Genomic DNA, 17,172 nt, shown 5'->3' on the forward strand with positions numbered 1-17,172 from the left:
TATTCATGATTATGAGAATCAGAGACAGATCACCTAATTCGTCCTCATGACGAATTAAAATTCTAGTTACAAATTTGTTATTATAACAAGTTTTATTAAATGGGTCCCAGATGTAAATTAAATCAGCAATTCCAAATCATATCACATTCTACATAAAAATCTGACGATGTAAATTTTGACTTGAAAATATCACAAACATCAAATAAAACATAGTTATACTTATAAGCTACACGATCAAGAATTTCACAGAAACTGTTCTTGAGTTGCTTTTTCAGCCTTTATTTTATCAAAAGATAAAATCATTTCATAATAGAACATCTATACAATTATTCCATTTTATTATATATCTAAGAATATAATACTCAACTGAAATAAATCAATCACTATACTATGGGGCTGTTTTTTTTAAACTGCTGATGAATTATAACGAAATTAATAAATACCCAATTAGCTAATCTTCCAATAAGCCATGCATAGCATTATGTTATTATTACCACCATACTCCATTGTAAAATGCAGGGCACCTTATTAGTGGGCAGAAGATCCCATTTCACAAGTCTTTGGTATGACTCCGCAAGGGATTGAACCCACGACCTATCATTCACGCGGCAGGTACTCTACCACTAAGCCACCATGCCCTTTTAAAAGAAACCACAGAACTTTCATCATTAGGTCTCGTCTATTAAAAAAATGACAATGAGGAATAATGACAGGATTTTACAAAGAGCCTTTCAAAAGAAAGTGCTCTCATATTTTTGTCGTAACCTACCAATCCCAAAGTTGGTTAAACTATACACTGACCAACTGTTGGTTATTAAAAAGCCACTAATTTTGCATGCAATTTTGTTTTGCATGCAACAGTTGGTAGGTTCATATTAGCAACATACAGGTTGGTTAGAAAGAAAAATATGAGTGTCCAATACAGCTCCAGTATCATTGAAACAACATGCCATTCTTGTTTTTATTCAAGGTATATTAATGGTGGGCTTTGTTTAACCAATCAAGTATCAATAACTTTAACATTTCTCACTGAAAAAGCAAATAATACACAGTATCATTATGGCTAATGCCTGATATCGTGTGACCATGTTTCAATAAATTATTATCAAATTTCATATGATTTTTTTAAATATTAAGAAATCACTCTTTGTGACCAACTTTATCATTTCCACATTATGTAGTGCGTCCCACAAAAAAGGAAACCGGATTCCCAGTTATTTCTTTAACATTCCCAAATGATTTACGATCTTTCATTTTACATCATAAAAACTCAATTTGAGATATCTCACTCCAAAGATGGGTTTCCTTTATTGTGGGACGCACTGTATACCAAGAGATATTCAATGTCACATCAAATATGTTTATGCCATGTTCCACTTTTACACATTGTACTTGTCAACATTACACATCAGAATGGGATCTTTCTCTTGAATTAAAATACTGTAGAAATTCTGTCTACTCGGTCAGTCGGTCTAGATGTATATAACACGGATTAGGAATGTAGGAATTATTTTCTTTTAAAAAATCAATTTAATGGCCAGATGAAGCACAAACCCCCTTCCATCATTCAAATCAGCATTATCATTTTCAAATATTGGATATAAAACCCTCAGATTAAAAAAAAGAGAGAGATTTTGCCATTATTTTGAACCCAACAGTATCTGTAGGATTTGGCATACAAATTTTCGTACATATATGCATACCCAATAAGGGAAAGGGCAGGAAGTTTTTGTGGGGGCAGCTGGTATCTACATACTGGTAAGTTATTTGTGACGTAGGAGTAAAAATTCCTATGATTGGGATTGGCTGATACCAATATGAAACAATCTGAAAATTAAGTATACAATATTTGTGACCAATCAATTTTGTCTATACTGTACATACATGTAGGAAATGCATAAAATACCAATTGAAATATTTATTGAAAAATTGAAAAAAAAAAATGAACAAAAATGAAAGTTCATTAGCAATCACTATTCAGTGAATAAGCCTATTGCATGTTGCAACATCCAAACTACCTGGTAATATAGCAAAATAAAATAATTTGAAGATACCATAACAATTCATATCTGGCTTGAAAGTCAAAGACCAATTCATGAGATATCTTTGTTTTTGTATTTTTACAGAACATATTTCAGGCAGATGTAGGCCTATGCATGCTAATAATCACAATATTATATAACTTTTGCAATGCCTACAAAAAAAAAACACTTTTTTTTCCATCTTTTTTTTTAATATGTCTCCTTCTTATCATTAAAAAAAAGGAGGTGAATCTGCTTTAGTTCAGAAATATGTTTAACTTAGAAAAAAAATTATGTTATAAACGATGTAAATAATGCATGGTTTGTATGTTCGGGTCTGAAACTTTGCTCCAATAAAGCTGATAATTTGACTTACATAAGATCACCTTATGCCGACTTTAACTGTACTTGATTTTGAACAAATTATATTCATCAGCTGCAAACATGTGACAATTCCTTTTGAAGCTTATATCACAAGTCAATACCACATATACATGGATATATTTACATTACTGATAAAAGAATTGTGGTTCAAGTGAGATGTCTTTAATACATTTTACCTAAAAATGTATATTTGTAATAAAAACTCTTTCTTCATCTTCTCCCTTTCTCTATACCTCTCAATCTCTTTAACTGGCTCGCACCTGTGTACTTCCCCTTCTCTATTCCTTCTAAATCTGTCAATGAATGCTGAAATGTTATGCATGTCTTTTTATACAACTTTGAGAGGATTATTACCAAAAAAGAGACAGGGTAGGGCCTGATTCAGATTTTTAATTCATTGTGAAAATTCTTCAACTTAAAGAAAAGATTTAAAGGGAAAATTTCAAATGATATTCTATCCTGACATCACATTGGAATAAATAAAAAGCAGAAAACCTATTTCTGAACACTTTTTAATACCCATAAAAGAATACAAAGTTGTAAATTGCAAAAGTTTTGATACTGTTTTGACACATATACCAATGTAAATTCCATGAAATGACATTTTCTATCAAAAACAACAACAAAACTCTTTCCTATGACTGCACCAAACAACTTTTTACAATAATTAACTAGTTTCATATGGACAGCATGCAACACTTATAAAAAGCGCACCTAGGGTGTTTCACAAAAGGATATAAGTACTACCGCCAATGTGCAAATTGGCGCAAAATCTCATTGATCACTACGTACTGGCCACAACTGGAAAGATGAGTGACTCTATGTTGACTAACTCTTGGTGAAACACATGATAAGGAAGGACCCATGCAAGGCTCAACTCTGACAATACGAAGAGCTAAACTGTGTAGTTTGGCAACTTGAAATCTCCCGATCCGGCTCTCATTTTCCACGCCACCAGAACAGCTACTAACGAATGGAAACTGGACGTTAAAAGGAATCGCCAGTAGAGTTTATAAAGGGAATAATTGCACACGATGACTAAGACGCAAGCCAGGAGCTGACGCAATGACCTCTGACCCAGTGACGTCCAGAGTTTAAAAGATTGGTAGTAGTTGAGGAGAGCGGAGAAGACCAGGAGTGCCATTGCTTGGAGCACAATAGTCTTTTCATCTGGTTCATACTGTAAGGTTACAAAAGAAAAAAAATTCATTAACCCATTTAATACTCAATTCTGCAAATTCCAACAGGCTCTGTACAGGGACATTCTGGTTTTAAGAGGCAATAGGTTAATAAGATATACTCAGACAGATGTGACCCTAAAGATCAAGAGAGTCTCTCAATACATGTGTAGGATAGCTTTGAACTGCATTTTCATCTCAAAATGCGGATGAGCGAAATGAAACACGGACAGAAAGACTTGCAAAACATTCTCATTTAATTTCCAAAGGAGTGCATGTACACGCATGTATGTGTCATTCCTCATTGGAAGCAGTACCCCTCCCTGATCATCCACATTTTGTTACATGGAAATTGATTATCATTAGGCATTATACTTACCGGTGAAGTACCAAATGTTAAAACAGCCATTATCCTAGCAAGATTTAAAGTCCCGCATAACACGGAAAGGAAGACGAGAAGCTTAGCCATCCAGTCAAGTCTTGAAAAAGGTCTCCGGAAATCTGAGCAAAATTATCACAAAATTGACAGTAATAGCATAGAAAAAGGTATTCCAAAAGGGCTGCAGATGTGTTATTCTTGAATGTACATGCGTATTTTTTAAGGGATAAATAACAAATATTTACAAGCCAAATGTCATTAATTACAAAGTTTAAACAAAAGCACCAAGATTATAGCAATAAAAAAGAAAATACACAATAATTATTAAGCAGAACAAAGATAATTAAAACTTACTGATTCAATCTGTAAATCCTGTATTATTCAAATGGGATTATACACATATTATATGCATGCCAATCCTGCAACGTGTGCTCGATGAATAACTGATGCTCATCTGAAAATTCATTATTTTTTATTTGAATACTATCAAGAACTAACATACATCTACATGTATATCTCCTACCAGCATACATTTCATTTCTCAATTTATTCAAGTGTAAATATTGATACCGAGGGTGATGGTTTATTATTTTATTGAAACAATGCATCCCAACCAGCTGTTCAAATTGATAGTTTCAAATGCAACCATCATGCATACTGATTAAAAGGTGATGTGAGAAAGCAATTTGGGTTCTCATTGTAATTTCATTATTTTGTTTTTTACTGCTGAACATGCAATCAAATTTAATATCCCTATTTATCGAGTGATTCCAAAACACACATGGTATCAAATGTCAGAAATATTATGTACACAGTGAAAGAAACCAAATATAAGGCATGCATTTTACATTACTATGTAAAGGAAAGATCTATAAAGCAAATTTGCTGTGTGGCCTTGGGTGAAACCACCTTTGTTCCTGCATCTCTCTTCAAGTAGGGGGGGGGTTGATCTTTTTTCATGAAATATATAGTGACATTGAGCTGTGTGACCCAGTATATAATATGTACATCATTTCTACCATCATGCAGGTTTTGTTCATTTATTGCACACATGTGATTCCGGTCGGGTCTTTGATCATAAGGTAGAATGGAAATAGCCAAGTGAGTGTAAAGGATCCTTTTTGTCTATTCTTTAGCCTTGTTAAGTATAATATGTATCTCATTCAGGGGATTAAGCCCTTGTGGCATTTGCTTGTCCCTGCATCCAGAAATTGCTATTATATCTTGTTATACTGTAAATTATTATTTTAAAACAAATTGGGGGGGGGGGAGTATTTTACCAGTTACATCTTTATGTGGTATTTCACATATTGTTTTAAATGGATATATATGAAGTGCCTTCAGGTCAATCGTTAATTAAAAAAATAAATTGATCGATTATTTTTTTATAAATCAGTCACTCAATCAATTAAAAAATCAATTTCAGTTACCTCTCTGTGGGGTTTGAGATGGGCAGTCAGATATTATTGTACATGTACAGTTGAGGCAAGAAGTTTACATACACCCAGGAAATTCAAACAAAAGTTGACACTTGCCAAACATCATAAAATTTACTGTATCTTATGAAATATTTGTGCTATCATGACGAATTTGATATCAAACAAATGAGTATGTCATGCCCCTTCATCACATCAATTTGTCATCAGGAGCTGAAAATTATTTAGGTGTCATTTTTCCCCAAGAATCTTCATATTTTAGACAAATCAAAAATAATTTTTTTTTTTTTTTTTTCATATTTGTGCTTGTTACTTCTCAACACAAACATTTCAGATTACAATTGTTTGTTCAGTGGTGACGTATCATGATAGAAAATGTAATATGAATCATAGATTTGAATTTATATATTTCTATGAAACGATGTTTGAAAATATAATAACAAACAATAGAATACATTTGGCATGAATATCAATTTTTTCCTTCAAAGAAAATTTCGCCTGAAATATACTTTAATCCCAACGACATCCCAATCATGTGAAAGAGCTTAATATGCTCTTCTTTCATTTGATACCAAATTCGTCATGGTAGTATTTATATTTCTGAAGATATAGTAAATTGTACGATGTTTGGCAAGCGAACAAATTTCACTGAATTCCATGGGTGTATGTAAACTTTTGGCCTCAACTGTACATGTATGGTTGACTTTGTTGCAATGTATGAATATTGAATAATACATGTAAATAGATTGCTCGTACTTGCTGGTTTTGGAAGATCCCCGTTATTGCTGACATTAACAGCTTGCCAGCTCGGAATATGATGAGGACTTATTCCATTGATGTTTCTTCTTCCCGTTGATTCAATATCATCAATGCTGATTCTATAGGGTGGACGGAGTTTGACCTCTAAGGTCATGTCGGAATACTTCTGTCTGGCGTTTAGTGTCATGGCATTGTTATATCTCTGCTTTGTCTTTTGTATGACACGATCTTGAATGAAAAAAACAATTAAACTTTGTTAGATAACTTAAGTAATTTTGAGAAAATATGAAATTTGCTCAAATGAGTCTTAACATCAAGTGCATTTCCTATCATAGAATCATGAGAACTTTGATGCCATCTTGAATGAAAAAAAAAATATTGTATACATCTGACTTAATTTTGAGGGGCGAGGGGGGGGGGGGTCAATGGAAATAGCTCCAATGAGTTGTCTATAGTAAGTGAATGGTCCCAATTCCCTATTCAACAGGTTATCATCATATGAAATTTCTAATATACCTTCATGTAAAAATTCTTATCCTTTTAATAAAGTATGAAATTAAATAATCTTAACATGATCCAAACACCTGCCCTCTCAAAATAACTTACCAAAATCAATAAGCGCATACGGTCTGATGGCATTGTCGACCTTCTTATTTTCGTAGAGTGATATAAACTCCCTCTGGAGTTCATCAAGGAAGCAGAATGCGAGGACACTAGAGTAGCTCTCTTCACACATCATGATGAAACAAACACCAAGAGAAGAAATAAAGCTGCAAAAGTAAAGGTAAAAGTGAAGAATATAATGCTTGATTGCAGTAGAAATTTCATTTCTAATGCGAATTTGGAACGCTGTTAACTTATGGCGTATCAGAATGAGTTTTCATGAAGTCTGGGGGCATTCAATTGTATGGATTGAATAAGGTATTCAGAATTACAACTGTTAGGGATGCTAAAAATAAAACTGACAGAGTTTAACCATTGGATAATCACAAAGGCAAGCGTTTGTATATTTAGGTAACTGTTGTGGTGTGTTTTAGAAGAGCGAACTGTGTTACTTGTGTTACTATCACTGCATTCAAGAAGTTAAAAGTTCATCTATTACCCATCGCAATACACCATATCATTGCTAATCACCTGATCTGTGTAGATGATTTATGGACATGAAAGAAGAAGCCTCCCTCTTTTTTTTTCTTTGAGAAAGTGGTCAAAAGGATGAAAGAAATATTTTTATACTTACTATAACCAATGACTACCCGTGAACATGGAGCATCTGTCTGGAAATTGAGAGGCTTTCTTGGAAAGAATCTTGGCATATTTCTTGCTTTCTAGAACCCTCTGACTTGGGTCGTGATCCGTGGTCGCCGACAACGGCAAACCATCCCGAAGACGAGTAATCATGGCAAACAGAATGTTGCCACTCATGATGGCTGCTCTAAGTTAAACCTAGGCTGCAAAGGGAAAAAGAAGAAAAATGGTTAGGGTTAGTGTTATTAGTGCCACTGTGTTTACGTCGTAAACACGGTGGCAAGTTCTTCCTGTCTTTTTATAACATTTTTCTTGTTTTTTTTAAATGAATTCTTGTTTAAATATGAAATCAAGATCGTAGAAATGTCGGAAATGAAGTTGTATCCCATGTACATGATTTAGGGCTAGATCTTTTAGAAGGAAAGTAGAAATCTCGGGGGTGAAAGTTCCTCACATATATAAATAATTCGCTGCTGATTTCAAAACATCGCATGCAGATGCGATATGCACAAGGTACCGGGTCCGGTCCGAGCTCGGACCCTCGCGCATGCGATGTTTTGAAATTGGCAGCGAATTATTTATATGTGTGAGGAACTTCATGTTGGCTCTAAATCACCAATTTTGAGACTGATAGAAGCATGGAAAAGAAGTGAAACTTTGTGTAAAGTAAGAATATTAGTTTTGATTGTTTTTAAAGTTGCAATTTATTTTTCATTAGTAACTTGGGAATAATTTTTGTATTCACTAGAGTGCTCAAAAACTTGAATTTGGGGCATATTTTTGTGTACGCCCTCTATTGGTGGAAAGTAATATGGCAAGAAAATTTTCATTTTTTTAATCTCTATTTTTAATTAAGAAAAAATAATTTAAAGAATCAAATTTACTTAAGGGCCAAGTTGTATGACGAATAGGTGTAATGGAAACTGTCAGTGTAAAAAAATCAAGCATTTGTCCCAAAGAAAAAGAGAAAATAAGCCAAACATATCATTGCCACCCTGGCTTGGGCTTGGCTCACTCACACGTATTGCGAGGTTAGTATTAGTATACTAACCTCGCACCACGAACCGCGTTTGGCAGTGGATTTCTAACTAGTGGGTCGCGCGTGCTGGGATCTCATTTCTTGGGTCCACAACACACGACTTCTATGGCTTGATTTTTCTGTGCGCGGCGGCATGTAATGAACCCATGAGTGGCTTGGCTTGCCTTAGGCTAGCCTTTAGGCCACTCACACGTATTGCGAGGTTAGTATTAGTATACTAACCTCGCACCACGAACCGCGTTTGGCAGTGGATTTCTAACTAGTGGGTCGCGCGTGTTGGGATCTCACTTCTTGGGTCCACAACACACGACTTCTATTGCTTGAATTTTCTGTGCGCGGCGGCATGTAATGTCTAATGAACCCTTGGGTGCTTTAGGTAGGGTGTCTGAAGCCACACTGAAAAGTGTCAGCATAAAACAGGCTAATTTAGGGGAAAATATGGCACATTTTTTGGGGGAAGTTCAGGCTACTAGAAAAATGTGATCTGAATTGATTATTAACTTGTGTTTGGCATGTATGGAAAGAGAAAATTCAGGGGCTTCTTCTGACAGTAAGGACAAGTTTATATGATCATTTTAAGGATTTAGAGATAAATTGCAAACCCTTATTTTTGTATGTGTTGAAATTGCCATTTCTCCATGCGTTTTCTATGGGAAAATGAAATTTATGTTTTGCACAATTTTTTTCACTTTGTCGCAATTTTTCATTATGATCTGGTTTCCAAATCTTTATAAAAATCATACCATCAGATAGAGCATAGAAATTCCTATTGGACTCTTTATGGACAAGTTTTTGGCATTAATAATAAATTTATAACAGCTCTCGGAAGCTAAAAATTTGGATTTGTGTGTGTCCATTTCTTAACTACACAGTCTATGGCAGAGAAATGCTGAAAATTTACCCAATTTCATTCTTCTTTTTTGCAGCCAATAATTGGATTTTTTTTCAAAAATGTTACATTTCTGTCAGTCTGAAGGTCATTTCTCTTCAAATTCAAAAAGAAAATGTGATATTTTCTTGAAATAAGAAAAATAATTTTTTTCTCCAGACACCCTACTTTAGGCGGGCCTTATTTTACCACACATGGTCATGGAGATATAACCGAGAACAAATCAAGGTTATATCATAACCTTGTTCATTGAATGAGTGCTCTATGGCAGGGCTCGACACTAGCGGCGGTCCGACGGTCCCAGACCGGTAAAAATCGCTGTCGGGCCAGTAGATTTTCAGAAATAGGAAGATTTACTGGTCCGACATGACCAGTAAAAAATATCATTTTCGGGCCAGTAATTTTTCCAAAAATAGCAAGATTTTAGGGTCCGACATGACCACTAATAAAATCCACTGTTGGGCCAATAACTTTTCCAGAAATTGTCAAATTCACTGCAAACTATTTCCCCCCGTTAAATTCTGTCATTCACACACAGAATACACACACTAGAGTAGCATACAGTGTACATGTAGCCAGCCACACAACCCACGTGGTAAATTCTCTACTGGCTGCGTGAACGAAGCTTGGCTAAACTCTGGCAGAAATCTCTCACAGAACTGTAAAAATTCACGGTTCATACTCATGAAAGGCTCTTATAATGTCCATATTTCCTAAAAATTGGAGTAACTGTCATTTGTAAGCAGTAAAAGGAGAAATTTTCACTTCTGTTTTGGTTCAAACAGATCGGGTTTCGGGTGATATCTTCTGAATACATAATAGCCCCACATATGCATTTATGTGTGTGTTGATACACTTGGTTTCTGACTTTCTTTCGTAGTTATTTTAATTGAGCCAAAAAGAAACTGATAAATTATTTGATGATAGTTTTAGCTTTCTTCCTCTGTTTTCTTCCTATCTTTCTTTCCTTCTTTCTTTTCAATCTTTCTTTGTTTCTTCCCTCTTTTCTTTCATTTTTTTGTTCTTTCTTTCCTTTTAAAAATATTTTTCTCTATTTCTTTTTTCTCTTTCTTTCTTCCTTTCTTTCTTTCTTCCTTCCTTCCTTTCTTTCTTTTTGATATTTTTCTTTCTTTAATTCTCGAGTCCATCCATCCTATATTCATCTCTTCTCTCATTCCTTTCTTTCCTTCTTTTTACCCTTTTCTTTCCTTCATTCTTTGTTACTTTCTTTGTTTCTTTCTTCCTTCCATCCATCATTTATTTACCCTTTCTTGTTGTTTTTTATTTCTTCCTTCTTCCAACCCTTTCTCTCTTTCTTACATTAATTCCTTCCTTTCTTATATATGTCTTGTTCTTTCCTTTTTCCCTTTGTTAAATCTATCCTTTTATCTTTCCTTTCTTTTTTTGACTGCTTGCTTCCTTTCTCTCCTTTATTCTTTCATTCCTTCCTTTCTTTGTCTCTCAGTCTTTCTTTTTTTCTTCCTTTCATCTATTCTTTTCTTTTTTTTTTATATTGCTTGCTTCTTCCTTCCCTTCCTTTATTTCTTTCCTTCTATCTACCATTTTACCTTTCCTTTATTTCTTCCTTAATTCCTTTCTTCCTTCTTTCAGTCCTTCCTTCCTCTCTTTCTTTATTTTGACCTTCTTTCCATCTCTCCTTTTACCCTTTCTTTTTTATTGCTTCTTCTTTCTTTCCTATACTACTTACTGGATTTGTTCTTTCTTTCTGTATTGCTTGCTTCGTTTCTTTCCTTCATTTTTTTTTCTTTTCTTTCTTTCTTTCTTTCTTTCTTTATTTTTGTTCCTTCTTTATTCCTTCCTTCCTTTCCTTCTTTAGTTCTTTCTTTTTTTCCTTCCTTCACATCTATCCTTTCTTTACCTTTTCTTTTTTTCTTCCTTCCTTTCTTTTATTCTTTTCTTTCTTTCTTCGTTTCTGTCTTGCTTTCTTTTTGTCCTTCATTCCTTCATTTTATTTTTTTTTTGGGGGGGGGGGGAACGAAAGGCTAGAAAAATAAACTTGCGCCTTTTTTTAATGTTTTAATTATTTTTTGGGACCAGTAGATTTTAGGTTCGGACCAGTAAAAATTAGAAAAACTGGGTATCTACTGGTCCGACATGAATAGGTTGGACCAGTAGAAAAAATGGGTTAGTGTGGAGCCCTGTAGACTATGGTTAGATCTAGAAATCTAACGTTAGTCCAATTTATAATACCGCTAACCGCTATAGTATGGCAGTGTATCCTATTGCCGGACACCTTTATTTCAGTGCTTTAAAAATGACAACTAGAGGAAATACAATCAAGAAAAATTCACACTTGCTATTCCAAATATTCTGAAAATTATGAATATGGTAAAATTATTTTATATTTACCAACCATTTTCTTTGCATCGCACTTGCCGCATACCCCTCCACGAAAAACAGTTATTTTCGTGCGTGACAAATTACATCATGATTCCGGACGCGCGCCGGACGGGTAAAGATATTCTTGATTATAATGATGTTAGAACAAATTTGTGTGATTTTTTCTTCTTATATCATATCATGAGTAAATTCTAAGTTTTTGTTTGCTGTTTTTATATCGATTCTGAGCAGATGTTGGTAATAAATTCGTGTTTGATAACTTATTTTATTTTTTCTTGTTAGCTGCATGTTTCATTGAACTTTCCAATATTATGCTCGTTCGTATCGTGACGCTCATCAAGTTCTATCGATGCGCTGCCGATCGTCGACGGCTATACTCACGGTAAACCTCGCGCACGGGTACCTTGAGAACTAGCCGTCGACGATCACCCACAATACACCACACCTCATCATTCGATCGATAGGAGCGGACGAGATTGAAATTCGGCAGATCAGATCCATATTTCCGTTAGAAAATATATCAATTGTTAATGCAAAACTATGTATGTTATTTGATATTTCAAGCATTTTCTGTCATTTTAGAGATAAATAAGGTAAAAGTTTGATTTTTTCGCCTTGTTTGCAATCCTGTTCCATGTATTGCTCTGTGAAATTGAATTGCGGAAGTCTTACGGTACGAAATTGTTTTCGAACGCAGTAATATGCGCGTCCGGAATCATAATAGTGTCCGGCAATACAATAGACCTTATCGCAAATAGATTCACGCAAAGGATCATGGGATCGCAAAGGGGGCAATAGCGCCGCTGTTGTCCGGATGCGACCATGCGAGCGCAAGCAGCCGACAATAAAGTGTACGATTTCCATAGTGTATCAAAATACGATCGACGCCCGCAGCCAACATTTTGCTAACTTCCAGTAAACGCCTCGTCATATTTGTTCCAGAGTCTAACGTTACTTTTCTTCTTAATCATAGGTGGCAGAGATATATGTGCCGTCTATAGCTGCAAGAATTACCACAGATTTTATGAAGACAAGTGCAATTTTCTTTCATTTTCGCGCACTGTCTGTGCGTATTTTGAGCTGTGCAGCTGCTGTGTGCTTTGAATTGTATGCACGGACAGCAGGCATGCACTCTCGGCCCAGGGGTACGTCGGCGAGGCAGTGGAGGAAACTGGTCCCAGAATTCCAAGTAATAATAAAATGATGATCAATAAAACAAACTCTGCAGTAGATTTGATAACTTTATTCTAGTGTTATATTTTTGTAATATCAATCGATAGTCAAGAATACATGTTTCATAAATAATTATCTCAATCATGATTTTATTCAGAGTAGGCCTATAAACCGAGCTGTGTTTTCTTTTTCTCTCCACAGATAGGCTACATAATATTATTGCAAATTATTCAGGATCGTGGTCGGACATTCTGAAGTTTTATAAGTGGCATGCATAGACAAAATAATGAATGAAATTAAGCTTGTAACCGATTTTGCAATCGGCAACCGATTCCATTCGATTTCACCACAATCGGCAATCACTTTCCGATCTTCGATCATGCCCCTTGAAGGAAAAAATCGAAAATAAAAAATCGGCGTAGATCTGGTTACAGTGCGTGATCGCTCAGAACATATTTCAAGATTGTTTTTGAGGTGCTAGCTATTTAGAGGTCGCATTATTCAGGGAGAAAGTCGCGGTATTATCTATGGCAATGTTTAAGGGGATAGATATCTTCTCTTCCAACTCATGGTGATAGCGGATGCCGCCGTGAACTTTGAAAGGTCGTATTACCGACGGAGCTCACTGCGTTACTCTCTTACATCGTTTATGATTATATACATTTTATTTTCAACCTCGTGGTGATAGCGGATGCCGCCGTGAACTTTGAAAGGTCGTATTACCGACGGAGCTCACTGCGCAACTCTCTTACCCCCTTTATAAGGATATAAATCTTCTCTTCAACCTCGTGGTGATAGCGGACCCCGCCATTAACTTTTAAAGACTGTACTATTGACGGAGCTTATTGCGTTGCTCTCTTACATCGTTTATGATGATATTCATTTTATTTTCAACCTCGTGGTGATAGCGGAAGCCGCCGTGAACTTTGAAAGGTCGTATTACCGACGGAGCTCACTGCGCTACTCTCTTACATCGTTTATAATGATATAAATCTTCTCTTCAACCTCGTGGTGATAGCGGACCCCGCCAGAAACTTTTAAAGACTGTACTATTGACGGAGCTTATTGCGTTACTCTCTTACATCGTTTATGATGATATACATTTTATTTTCAACCTCGTGGTGATAGCGGATGCCGCCGTGAACTTTGAAAGGTCGTACTATTGACGGAGCTCATTGCGTTACTCTCTTACATCGTTTATGATGATTTACATTTTATTTTCAACCTCGTGGTGATAGCGGACCCCGCCGTGAACTTTTAAAGATCGTGCTACTGACGGAGCTTATTGCGTTACTCTCTTACATCGTTTATGATGATATTCATTTTATTTTCAACCTCGTGGTGATAGCGGAAGCCGCCGTGAACTTTGAAAGATCGTGCTACTGACGGAGCTTATTGCGTTACTCTCTTACATCGTTTATGATGATATACATTTTATTTTCAACCTCGTGGTGATAGCGGATGCCGCCGTGAACTTTGAAAGGTCGTGTTTATGATGATTTACATTTTATTTTCAACCTCGTGGTGATAGCGGACCCCGCCGTGAACTTTTAAAGATCGTGCTACTGACGGAGCTTATTGTGTTACTCTCTTACATCGTTTATGATGATTTACATTTTATTTTCAACCTCGTGGTGATAGCGGACCCCGCCGTGAACTTTTAAAGATCGTGCTACTGACGGAGCTTATTGCGTTACTCTCTTACATCGTTTATGATGATATACATTTTATTTTCAATCTCGTGGTGATCGCGGATGCCGCCGTGAACTTTGAAAGGTCGTATTACCGACGGAGCTCATTGCGTTACTCTCTTACATCGTTTATGATGATATACATTTTATTTTCAATCTCGTGGTGATAGCGGATGCCGCCGTGAACTTTGAAAGGTCGTATTACCGACGGAGCTCACTGCGTTACTCTCTTACATCGTTTATGATGATATTCATTTTATTTTCAACCTCGTGGTGATAGCGGAAGCCGCCGTGAACTTTGAAAGGTCGTATTACCGACGGAGCTCACTGCGCTACTCTCTTACATCGTTTATAATGATATAAATCTTCTCTTCAACCTCGTGGTGATAGCGGACCCCGCCAGAAACTTTTAAAGACTGTACTATTGACGGAGCTTATTGCGTTACTCTCTTACATCGTTTATGATGATTTACATTTTATTTTCAATCTCGTGGTGATAGCGGATGCCGCCGTGAACTTTGAAAGGTCGTATTACCGACGGAGCTCACTGCGCTACTCTCTTACCCCCTTTATGATGATAGACATCTTCTCTTCAACCTCGTGGTGATAGCGGACCCCGCCGTGAACTTCAAATTGATTTGAAAACGCTAGCTACCCAAAACATTTTAATAACATATTTCAAATCATCGTGCGTGCTTGCGTCGTCTACTTCATTTTAATTGCACTTGCGACTTTAAGATGATGCGTCGTAAGAGATCATTCCAATAATTCTAAATCGCTAGCACCTAAAAATACTTCTAAAAGATGTCCCGCCGATCGTTCATTAACCTGTGATCTATGAGAAATATTTTCATTTTATTTTCCTTTGCGCCTTTGCTCGGAAGATGCGCCTTTGCTCGGAAGATGCGTCTTTCGTTTATCTTTCTAATAAAAATCACTCGGTTTATTTTAAAGCAATAACACCTCAAAACCCCTGGCTTTAAAACATGTTCCAAACGATCGCGCATGTTGGCGACTTCCATTCCAATGCATTCGTCTTTGTGACTTTGTCAGGAAGATGCGCGCGACCGCGAACAACATTTTGATGTATTCCTTTGTTTTTAAACATCGCCGATTCGATTTTCGATTCGATTTCGATTTTAGAAGCTTAACTGCCGATCCGATTTTCGATCTGATTTTTGATCCGATTTACAACATTAAATGAAATATAACAAAAAAATGAGAATAGATGAAAGTATATTGATAGAAAAATAAGCAAAAAAAAAAAGAAAAAAGAATTTAATGAGGAAGGTGATCTGAAAGAGAAGTGACTGAATGCGATGAAATTAATTGAATATGTAAATGTTGAAATAAGATTTATTTCAGATGAATGGAATATATATCATTTATATGAATTAAATATCCAGTTTCAGACAAAATAAAATTACAGAGGTTTGAGGGATAGGGCCTATACGGGATCATAAAATGTTTTTAATTTTATTAAAACTTAAAATGTTTTAAATTTAAATAAATTCAGATTTATAGTATTCTGCATGTCATAGGCCTATTATTATGTATATATAAATATATATATATATATATATACTAGCTTATTTTTGGCTTTAGATTTGTCTCGTGCACCCCCTATATAGAAATTGTATGATCAAACTAAACAGCCCGACTTGCAAAAAAAGGACTATATTTCCCCAAAAATAACAAAAAACTTGGCTAGCTAAATTTATATGGAGATATATGGTCTACATTATGTTTCTCATGAATATTCTTTAATGGAAAAATATGCTATCTAATTTGGATCACCGATCGACGTGCTCTTTTCTAAAGACGATCGGCAATGACCCACAATCACCGTCTCACTTTTCCCACAAAATCTTCCCAAGTTTAGCCCCAGAAAACTTCGAAAATACGGTGAGTATTGAGTTCATACTTTCACTGGGCAATCATGATACAAAGATTGTTCTATAAATCTACATTCAAGTATCCAAAATAATTTAAATACGAAGAAATCAGACTTAAAAAAAGCCTGGATTTTGAGTGACACTACACAAAAAATATGGCGTTGTATGGCTTCCCGAAAGCCGATTCCGCGTTTGCCCCCTTTCGCATCCCGTGATCCTCTGCGATGACAGACGCCCTCACGCGACAGACGCTATTTGCGATAAGGTCTATACGTGACTATATTATATACCGGCCTCCGCCTCGCACCTCCTCGACCTCGCTCGGACTACTAACACCAATGCCAACATATGGGACATGCAGTGTGAATCCGACGGAGAGGTCAAGCGTCAGGAACGGACTCAAGAATGGTTCAAAGAAATCAATCATACCTATTTGAACATTCAAAGGATCCATAAGCTTGGATATGAAATCTTGTTGAGTAGTTGGGACTTAAGAGGATATCTAATTTCTTTCTTGGCTTGGATTTGGAAAGCAAAAGTCGTCTGCATCCGGAAATTTGAACACGTCATAACAGATTAAATTTGGATAAGTGCGCCATCAACGTCCACCGACATATCTTGAAGAAAATGTTGATGACGCATGATGATGAAGAAAAACACAGTAGAAGCAGAGTAAGCACTAGCGTACCTAAGGGGGGAGGGGCAGACTGCCCCCCCCCCTG

The 17,172-nt window shown here is 35.9% G+C and overlaps 1 protein-coding gene across 1 annotated transcript; it reads right to left on the reverse strand.

The window, feature by feature from the left end:
- Window positions 1-260: 260 nt before the first annotated feature.
- LOC129274260 (vesicle-trafficking protein SEC22a-like) lies at window positions 261-17,044 on the reverse strand. Its single transcript, XM_064108597.1, has 6 exons — window positions 16,880-17,044; window positions 7,395-7,605; window positions 6,764-6,927; window positions 6,155-6,385; window positions 3,963-4,084; window positions 261-3,585 (listed from the first exon to the last, which is right to left on the reverse strand). The coding sequence occupies exons 2-6, from the start codon at window positions 7,577-7,579 to the stop codon at window positions 3,301-3,303; spliced, it is 987 nt and encodes a 328-aa protein (XP_063964667.1). The 5' UTR covers window positions 7,580-7,605; window positions 16,880-17,044; the 3' UTR covers window positions 261-3,300.
- Window positions 17,045-17,172: the final 128 nt, after the last annotated feature.

The sequence above is a fragment of the Lytechinus pictus genome, chromosome 13 (assembly GCF_037042905.1).
Source record: "Lytechinus pictus isolate F3 Inbred chromosome 13, Lp3.0, whole genome shotgun sequence".
NCBI classification, from domain to species: Eukaryota; Metazoa; Echinodermata; class Echinoidea; order Temnopleuroida; family Toxopneustidae; genus Lytechinus; species Lytechinus pictus.

Coding starts and splice junctions, on each gene's coding strand:
- LOC129274260 (XM_064108597.1), bottom strand. CDS start 7,579: ATGAGTGGCAACATTCTGTTTGCCATGATTACTCGTCTTCGGGATGGT. Junction 6,928..7,394: donor ACGGGTAGTCATTGGTTATA/GTAAGTATAAAA, acceptor TTACTTTTGCAG/CTTTATTTCTTCTCTTGGTG. Junction 3,586..3,962: donor TAACATTTGGTACTTCACCG/GTAAGTATAATG, acceptor GTAACCTTACAG/TATGAACCAGATGAAAAGAC.